Below are 10,125 nucleotides of genomic sequence, written 5' to 3' on the forward strand. Positions count from 1 at the left end.
GAGATTAGTTGAATAGTTGGATGAACTTGATGATGGTGAACAAAGCCTAGAACGAGATTGTTCAGTAAAGTTTAGAAGGACTGTGAAGATGAATGGCTTAATAGAGTCGAAATTGTCAATATGCTTAAAGAAACTAGAAGATCGATCAGCGGGATTGTTATCAGAGCAACAAATTGTTAGCAGGAGTAGCTACCAATATCAGTGAGGTGGAAGACGTGTGAAGTCTTCCTTCCAACCTCAATCTGGTGTCTAACAATTTTCTTCAAGGTTTGGAATCCGAAAAAGAGCACTAGAATTGATCGAGAGCAATTATGGCATTAATGGGCGAGCTTAACAAAAATACACTAATGTTGTTTTGGAAAATTGCCACGCTATTAGAGAGACAATGCCAATGTTAGAGAGCCGTTCTGACTATTTTGAGAGACATTTTACTGCTAGCAACGGTAGAATCAATGGATACTTCACGGAGTTGAGTTGAAAACAGTCATCTAAGGTTTTACTGAATCTAACACAACTTTTTTACTATTCGTTGGAAGAAAGAACATGTATTTTATGCAGAACATTGAATAGTAAAAAGGCTATCTTGTTGCGACTGTCTCTTGAAGATAATGAAGTTTTGTTTTGTTTTTTTCTAATTACAATCTTAATTAAACATGCTTATATTCTTATCATGTCTAATCTTTAATGCCTATTCCAACGCATATTGCAACAAATATTTTTAATTAAGATGAAATGGGGAGTATGAATTGCATTTTGTTGATGTCGTCTCCTTAGAATCGTAAGTTGATTTTCTTCATTTTAAATTTGGAAGTTGAGAAAGTAAATTTCAGTTTGTCGTGGCAAAATTTGAATAGTATATGGTGGCATAACTCTTTAGAATTATGGGTAAAATCATTCTTTTCTATCTTTTCATTTCAAATTTGGAATTATGCAATTGGTGAGATTACTTTTTAAGATTGTGGTGATTTTCTAGACAAATAATTAGCAAAGTAAAAGAAAAATTATTCAAAAAGTCATAAAACTATTGTACAGCGATCAGTTCAATATTAAACATTTTAATTTTGTCAATTTAATCTTAAAATTTTTGGCAGCTTGCTAATTCAGTCATAAACCTTTTAATTGTGCTAATTCAGTCCTAAACTTTTTAACAATTTACCAAACTAGTCCCAAACCTTTTAACAAATTGTTAATTTAATCATTCTAGCTAATTTTAGTGAGACATCGCTAACGTGACCGCCCAGTCAATGTTCGCTATCCTATATGGTGTTGTTAGCGCTAACTTGTGAAAGTTTTTGAATTTTGGAAAAATCTTTGAATTATTATTTTTTTTTAATTTTTTTTCCCTTTTCTTCTCTTACACAGGGATGGTGGGCCTCCAGCTATTGCCAAGAGTTGGTGACCTTCGTTGGCCCCTAGGCGAGGTTGTCGCCAGCCCTCGCCTTGCCAAATCTAGCGAGGGCTTCGTGGCCCCAACTCAAGGGCCAACAGAGGCCATTGGCACTCAACCAGTAGCCGACAGTTTTGCCAACCTTGTGTAAAAAGAGGAAAAAAAGAAAGAAAATGAAAGTATAAAAATCAATAAAAAAAATCAGCTTTTTTTTAAATTAAAAAATTATTGACGTTATCATCAGCTACACCGCGTAAAATAGTCAACACTAACGAGCCATCACATGAACAATTTCTGGCAAAAATTAGCTAGAAAAATAAATTGATAATTCGTTAAAAGTTTCATGACTAGTTTGACAATTCATTTAAATGTTTCATACTTAATTAGTACAACAAAAGATTTATAACTAAATTGGTATAATTGAAAAGGTTATGATTGAATTAGCAAATAATCGGAAGATTTAGAACTGAATTAACAAAATTGAAAGATTTAGGATTGAATTCACTGTTGTACAATACACTTAAGACATTTTCAACAATTTTCCCACAAAATAAAATATATATTTGATGTAATTGAAAGCCTGCCATAATCATGATTTGAGTTCTTTAATTGTTTTCTATTAGTTAAATAAGAACTTTAGCTTAATTCATAATTTCATCTTTCTCCTTTTTAATTATACATATTAATCTCTCTCTCTGACCGACCGACAATGGGCGCGTCTCTGCCTCAGAAGGAGGCCAACCTCTTCAAGCTCATCGTCGTAAGCCTTCCGATCCTCAATTTAACATCTTCAAAGAAGAAAAAAGATTCCAGTCTTGTATAAAAACTGAGAAGGAGGCCCTTCGTATTTTTAGCCAAACCCGAGAAGAGTACTTGAACAATACTTTACGGTTTCTCTGATCAACGCAATAGCCATCCTTGTAAAATTTGATGGTACATAAATATGCCAGAAAGAGAAAGCTCTTTTATAAAGCCAAAACCACGAAAAAACAAGAAAACAAATATCCATAAGTGCCCGAATTGCTGCGATTTGGGTGGTATCCAGAATCTCATGCAAACCCAGCAGATGCCTTATATGTATCTCTTCCGTAATTCCGCAAGACAGCTATTTAATGATGGTATTGATGCCTATATGACATGCAAATCACCTGGTAGCAGATAGGTAGTCTATTTGTATCACTTCCATAAGAATAATCACATCCACTTCCATTTTTTTTTGTAGGGAAAAGTGCCAAAAAAGTCCTAAACATTTTGTCTTTGTGCCATTTTAGTCCTAAACCTTTTTTTGGTGTCGATTTAGTCCTAAACCTTTTTACGTTGTGCCAATTCAGTCATTTTCGGCCAATTTTGGCAAGATTTTGCTAATTGGATGCTGACCTGCTGACGTGGCCTAATCGGCGCTACCGTGAACAACTTTTAATAATATTTTAATTTTTTAAATTTTTTCCTTTTTCTCTTTTTTTCTTTTTTCTTCTCCTCTTCTTCCTCCAGCTAGTCGCCGGACCTCGGCAACCGGCCAAAGGCCACGGTCGACGAGGTCGACCTTGCCGCCACCTTGCCGGTGGCGCGAGGGCGGCTCGCGCTGGGCGGCGGGGTGAGCCTCGCCCACCTGGCACGAGGTCGCCCTCGAGGCCACGGGCAGCAAGGCTCGCCCTCGCTAGATTGGCGAGCCTCGCCACCCGGCGCGAGGCCGCCCTCGCGACCACTTGGCAAGGTGGCCGACGAGGTTGACCTCGACCTCGGCTAGAGGAAGAAGAGAAGAAGAAAAAAAAAAAAAAAAAAATAAAGAAAAAAATTAAAATATTATTAAAAGTTGTCAACGTCAGCGCCGATCAGGCCACATCAGCCGGTTGGCGTTCAGTCAGCAAAATCTAGCCAAAATTGACCGGAAGTGACTGAACTGGCACAGCGTAAAAATGTTTAAGACTAAATCGGCACCAAGAAAGGTTTATAATCAAATCGGCACAAAGACAATTTTATGACTTTTTTGGCACTTTTCCCATTTTTTGTAGTTATATAGCCTCAACACATTTACTTCTCACGGTTCACTTGTGGTGGTTCTTTTCATACAACACAATCATCGAAAATGAACTCAACGAATTAAGTGTGCATACATTCACAATGAACAAATGCAATCCAAGCTCGACTTGGTTTAAGAATAGGAGAAATTAAGGAATATACCTTGAGGACCTCGTATATGTAGTAGCATATGTCATAATCAGTAAATGTTGGATACAACACTTTGAAATCTGTACTGTTGACATACTCAAATATCAAACCAGGAGTCTTTGAATGCTGATCCCTGACAACATCAAAAAGTTTCACGACGTTTGTACCCCCACATAGGTTCTGGAGTATTTTTATCTCTCTTTCTATCTGCACAAAGGCAATAGTGAGATAACAATTACTCCTAGAGCTTATGAAAGTCGTCTCAACAATCATCAAGCGACCACGCAAAAGGTCAATTAAGAGGTACGAAAACTAACCAACTCAACCATAATAGACAGAATCCAAAGCCACCCCTCACCCCACCCCCACCCCCACCCCCAAAAAAAAAAACGCCGCACTCATCTTTCGGTTCCAGTGAATGAAAATATAGACTACATATACTTAAGTAGAAGGATCACCAGAAAATCACCTTCTTCTTCTTGACAGGTTTGAGGATCTTGATTACACATTTCTCACTGGTATTGACATTTATTCCTTCAAAGACCTCACTATATTTTCCCTTCCGACTTTCCGAACTACTTCATAGTCATCTTGGTTACTGCATAGAAAAAATAAAGTAATTTGAATCTGCATAGGAGAAAAGGCACAAAGCATATGAAGTGAAGACACCAACACACAAACTTATCAAACACAACCACCAGCCCAAAGATCTCATCGGAGAAAAAGAAAGAAATCTCGAGCTTTACTTCCATCATTGCCAGGTTATGATAAATGGCAGGAAAAGGTGGTCAAATCAACTTAACACTTGATTGGAAATGATACTTTGCTAAATCTAATGAAGCACAATGTTTGATTATCATCTATTTGGATTAAAATAATTGCATGTTCCAACTAAAAAGTTGGAAGAAAGAGATATTCCAGTCCCTCGGCTGAGTTATAACCATCTAGATACACATCATACAAATGGCAACTGACAAGCCCAAAAATCTTGATGTTAACAATATTTGCGCCAATGGTAATAACATAGAAAAATCTTAAAATCATGCCAACTACAGCAAGTGTTGACCTGCAATTAATAAAGAATCAAACATGAAAACCGAGATCACATGGCATAAAACAGGTTAAAGGATAAAACGGATAGCAATTGAATCTTTTATGTTACCGAAAGCATTGCAATGTGGTTAAAAAAACAAAAGAACAAAAGAACAGTGTCGATTTCTCTCAACAGGGAAGTCCAGAACTTTGGGGCAAAAAAAAAAAAAAACTTGATGCTCGAATTTCGATGTTTGAAAATTCTTAAACAACTGTTTCAAACGCTACAATCTCTCTCTAGACAAGATTTTAATTCCGCATCGTCACGCCAGATTATCAAGTCGAAAACACCCTAACGCGATTTTAAAATGCGAAAAGCCACCAGCAATATCTCGATCGCAGCATATCAAAAGGTACACAAACAAATTTGCTCTCGGCGAAACGAACTCGTTCGGATTCGAAACTAGACATCGCGGACATCATCCCTCACGCGAGAACTTCACAGACCCTAACCACAAGAACGCCTAATCCATCGCCAAACACTGAATCGAAACCGAAACCCCTATATAAACACGGCGATTACCCCCACTGCACCGCGAGGGACTCGTAATCCCAGTACTCCTTGGGCCGGATCACGTTGACGTCGGCGTAAACCCGGGCTTTGGACATGCTTCCGAGGTCGCTCCGGCGCGAGATCTCGCGATCGCGGCGGCCGCCGTGGCGGGGGACGGGGGTGGAGTCGCCGCCGCCGCCGGTGGTGCCCGCGACGGGGAGGTGCGCGAGCGGCGCGCGCAGGGCGACGAGGGCGAACGCGAGCAGGAGGTAGAGGTGGAGGTGGAAGGAGGCGGCGCGCGGCGCGCGGCGGCGGGATGCTCTCATGAACCGCTGGACCGCCGCCGGGAGCCCATTCGCCTGCGACTTCTCGGAACGCCCTTTGCTCCTTCCGCTTCGCGACGAGGGCAGGAAGATCGACGACGACGCTCTCGAGATCAGGATTCGATTTCCATAAAGAATTGAATTAAAAAAATTAACTTTTCAACTCTAGATTGTGTTTGTTCAAAAAAAAAAAAAAAAAACTCTAGATTGTGTTTGTTTTGCCCAAAATAAAAATATTTAAAAACATTTTGCCCGTATCACTAATAGAAATAAATAAATGAAAAATATTTTTATCATCCATTAAATTATTTAAATATGTCGACTAATTATTTTAAATGATATAAAAATAATTTTTCAAAAATATTATTTAAATCAATTATTTTTGTAAATTTTTTTAATAAAAGCTCGAAATACTATCATTTTCTCAAATAAGAATTCAAAATGCCATTATTTTTTAAAATAAGATTTTGAAAATAAGGGTTTGAAATGTCATGTCAATATCAAGAAAGAACCTTCAATTAGGGGTGTGCAAAGTCCGGGCAGGCGGTTTCCAACTTAGAATTGTGAACCGCCCACTAAGGACTGGTTTCAAATTAGAACCAGGATCCATTCGTTTGTTGTATGGATCACGGAACCGGACCGCCAGTCGGTCCGGTTCCCAGTGGATCCATTGAACCGGTCTCATAATAATAATAATATCACTTTCTAAATCTCACAATGATAACTCTTCATATCGAGTAATATACTGGTTTTGAAACTAAAGTTCCTGAATCTCTTTTTGATTCCATATCTTTTACCTTGCTAAGAGGATGGAAGTGGGTTGCCAACTATGATTGTGCCCCGCGTGGTAGAATTTGGCTCGAGTGGAACCTGGATTTTGCAAATTTTAATCTTATCTCTACTAGTGCTCAGGCTATTCATGGCCGCTTTAAGCTTAATGCTGTCAATACCTCCTGCTACATTTCGGCGGTGTATGGAGAGCACACTTTTGTCGAACGCAGGTCTCTGTGGGAGGATCTCGTCCATTGCAATGATCTTTTTCAGGATTCGGCTTGGCTCGTGGCGGGCGATTTCAATGCTATAAAGGACCCTTCTGACCGTTTTGGTAGTTCTAATACATGGTTGCCATGTTTTGATGATTTCCGGCTTTGTCTTGACCAAACAGAATTAGTGGACCTAAGGTATGTTGGTCTCCGGTATACTTGGTCAACTTCGGCTGGTTCCTCCAGGAAACAAAGGAAGATTGACAGGGTCTTAGTTAACACTAAATGGAACATCGACTTCTCCTTCTCGGAAGCGGCTTTTTTGAACCCCGGAATATCTGATCACTCTATGATGTTTGTCAGGTTATTAATTTGCTGTCTAAGAAGAAGCCTTTTAAATTCTTCAACTTCTAGACTGAGCATCCAAACTTTCTAACTATTGTCCAGCAAGCATGGAACTCTCTAGTGATTGGCTGTCCCATGTTCAGGCTTGTCTCTAAATTGAAATTTCTAAAGGCTCGCCTCAAATCGCTTAACCAAGAAGCTTTCTCGAACATCTCTATTAGAACTATTGAAGCTAGAGAAGCTCTTCGGTCTACTCAGGTTGGTCTCCAATCTGACCCTAATAATGTTGATCTTGCAGAACTTGAAAGATGCCGGCGGCGTATTTTCATAGACCTTCGTGGTCAAGAAGAATCCTTTTATTGCCAGAAATCAAGAGTTAAATGGCTTATGGAGGGAGATCGCAACACAAAGTTTTTCCACAATTCTATGAAGACGAGACACCTCACCAATCGAATCCTCTCTGTTAAGGACTCCTCTGGCTCTCTTATTTCCGATCCAACTCGGGTGCCGCAGGTTTTTGTCTCTTTTTTCTCGGATCTATTATCCCCCCATGCTGCCCTTGTCAAGCCGTCCCTGGAAGACTTGCAGCAGGTTATTTGCAGCCCACTCTCGGATGCCCAGGTTTGCTCCATTGATGCACCTGTCTCGGACTCTGAGATTAAAGACACCATTTTTTCTCTTCCAAGAGGTAAAGCTTCGGGCCCTGACGGCTTCACCGTTGAATTTTATAAAAACAATTGGAGAATTGTTGGACCTTTGGTGATTCGGGCTGTGAAGGACTTTTTTTCCTCGGGTCGTCTCCTGAAAGAAGTTAATGCTACAATTCTGGCGTTAATACCTAAGGTACCTAATGCTTTCGAGGTTACTGATTTCAGATCTATTGCGTGCTACAATACTATTTATAAGGTCATTACAAAAATCTTGGCAAATCGAATTGCTATAGTTCTAAACAGTATTATTAATCCTGCTCAAAACGCCTTTGTCAAAGGTAGGAGGATTAGAGACAACATTTTATTGGCACAGTAGCTATTTGCAGGTTTTCACCTTGATCCTTATCTTCCTAAATGTGCCGTTAAAGTTGACTTCCGCAAAGCTTATGATACCGTGGATTGTGATTTCTTGGAGTTAACCCTTCTAGCCTTCCGATTTCCGGAATGGTTTATTAAACTGGTCATGGTTTGCGTTCGCATGCCTATGTTCTCTATCTCTATCAATGGGGAGCTTCACGGCTTCTTTGCTAGTGGCAGCGGCGTTCAGCAAGGAGACCCGATGTCTCCTTATCTATTTACCCTTGTGATGGAAGTTTTTCGGGCATAATAAATCTGAGGACCTCTGTCAAAGATTTCAAGTTCTTCTGGAGATGTAAATATACGAGACTCTCCCATCTCTTTTTCGTTGACGACGTCTTCCTGTTCTGCCGTGCGGATTGGAAGTCGGCGGTGGTGCTTAAAAGGAGCCTTGACACGTTCTCCTCCTGGAGCGGTCTTGTACTGAACAGAAACAAAAGTGATGTTTTCCTATCGGGGGGCTCTTCTTCCCTTCAAAGGAATATTCTATCTGCATTTGGTTTTCAAGAAGGCAAACTCCCTATTCGGTATCTAGGGGTTCCTATCATCTCTTCTAGATTGACCAAGACCGACTGCACTGAGTTGATCAACCGTATTACAGCAAGAGTCCAATCTTGGGCTCATCGGTTTCTCTCTTTTGCGGGGAGACTCCAACTTATAAGGTCCGTTCTCCATTCCATTCAGGCATTTTGGGCCAGTGTCTTTTCTTTACCTGCTGCTGTTCTTCTGAATATTGAGCGCATCTTGAGAAAATTTCTTTGGAAAGGTTCGCCACGGGAAAAGCGGGGGCCAAAGTCTCGTGGCTAGATATTTGCGTGCCAAAATCGAGGGTGGCTTGGCTATTAGAAACCTTAAAGATTGCAATAGAGCTTCCTTGCTCGAATACATTTGGTTCCTTTTACCGATAAGGAGTCACTCGGTGTCGTTGGATTCACTTGAATTTCTTAAAGAGAGTGAATTTCTGGATTTCTCATCAACCAACCTTATGCTCGTGGGCTTGGAAAAAAAATCTTGCAGCTTAGGCTCTACTTTTGCCAGTCGTTTCGCTGGAAAATTGGCAACGGAATGCAGACATCTCTATAGCATGATAACTGGCTTCCGTGTGGTCCTTTGGACGCAATTGTTTCTTCCACTGTAATGGAGGACTCGAGTTTATCTAAGAAGGCAGCTGTCTCTGAACTGTACACTTCTACCCCGGCCTTTAAATCCCGCTTGGAAAGTTGGGGCTTCTCCTTGCCGGCGCTTTCAATTGTTCGTGACTGGTTCCTTTGGTGCGGTGATTCTTCGAGCCTTTTTTCGGTTGCTTCGGCCTGGAATTTAATTAGAGTTAAAAAAAGATCAAGTTCCTTGGGCGACTCTAGTTTGGGATAATGCCTTGGTGCCGCATTATCAATTTCTGTTATGGCTTATTGCCAAGAAGCGCCTACCGACTGAATCACTCCTACTTTCTTACGATAGGATTGACTACTCGATGCGTGCCTTTGCTCAACTCGGTCGGACTCTATTGATCACCTTTTCTTTCACTTGTCAAACCCCGCTACCCCGGCTTATTTCTGGGCTTCTAGGTGCAACCTACCTTGGAGAATCGGGTGTGGACCGAGACCTCCACTTGGGCTCTAAAGTTTTCATTGGGTAAGGATTTCTTCCACAAAATTGCTAGGTTCTCTTTTGGAGCTCTGTGTTATCTAATTTGGAAGAAGAGAAATTGTATCATCTTTTGGGGTGAAACCGTTTCCGTGTCAGCTCTCAAAAATCATTTGATCAAAGTTGCCAAGGACAGAGTTCTCTCCTTCAAGAATGTGCCTCCTACCCCAAGAAATAGAAGACTTCAAAGGAATTGGGGCTTCGACCCCTCGGTCTTTTCTCGGTAGCTTTGCTTGTTGTTGTTGGTGCTTGTCTTTGTACCGTCCTAGTTCTCTCGTCCTGCTTTTAAGCGTGTAGTAGAGGTTTGCTAGGTTTCGATTTGCCTCGGCCCGGGTTGTGGGCATTTTCTTCTTTCTTTTGTTTTCCCTTCGACTCCCTTCCACTCTTCCTGCTGCGCGGTCAGAGTGTAAGTTGGTGCCGTTTCTTGTTTGTCCAAAGTTATCAATATATTACTTACATTTCACCAAAAGAAAGAAAAAAAAAAAACCTACAACAACTAGAAATCAAAACATAAAGCAAAAACAGCAACTAATTTGATAAACTACATTAATCAGGTTTCACTCAAACATTCAAGAAGCAGCCAGGTGTTTTAGCTTCTTGGTCATTTATCTTCATAAAAGCT

General features: G+C 40.5%; 1 protein-coding gene across 1 annotated transcript; it reads right to left on the reverse strand.

The window, feature by feature from the left end:
* Positions 1-4,025: 4,025 nt before the first annotated feature.
* On the reverse strand, positions 4,026-5,583 carry LOC120294123 (casein kinase II subunit alpha-2-like). The gene is made up of 2 exons (XM_039314087.1): positions 5,172-5,583; positions 4,026-4,154 (listed from the first exon to the last, which is right to left on the reverse strand). Exons 1-2 carry the CDS (start codon positions 5,465-5,467, stop codon positions 4,085-4,087), a joined length of 366 nt encoding a protein of 121 aa, XP_039170021.1. The 5' UTR covers positions 5,468-5,583; the 3' UTR covers positions 4,026-4,084.
* Positions 5,584-10,125: the final 4,542 nt, after the last annotated feature.

This window comes from Eucalyptus grandis, chromosome 5 (assembly GCF_016545825.1).
Source record: "Eucalyptus grandis isolate ANBG69807.140 chromosome 5, ASM1654582v1, whole genome shotgun sequence".
NCBI classification, from domain to species: Eukaryota; Viridiplantae; Streptophyta; class Magnoliopsida; order Myrtales; family Myrtaceae; genus Eucalyptus; species Eucalyptus grandis.

Coding starts and splice junctions, on each gene's coding strand:
- LOC120294123 (XM_039314087.1), bottom strand. CDS start 5,467: ATGAGAGCATCCCGCCGCCGCGCGCCGCGCGCCGCCTCCTTCCACCTC. Junction 4,155..5,171: donor TCCCTCGCGGTGCAGTGGGG/GTAATCGCCGTG, acceptor TTTTCTATGCAG/TAACCAAGATGACTATGAAG.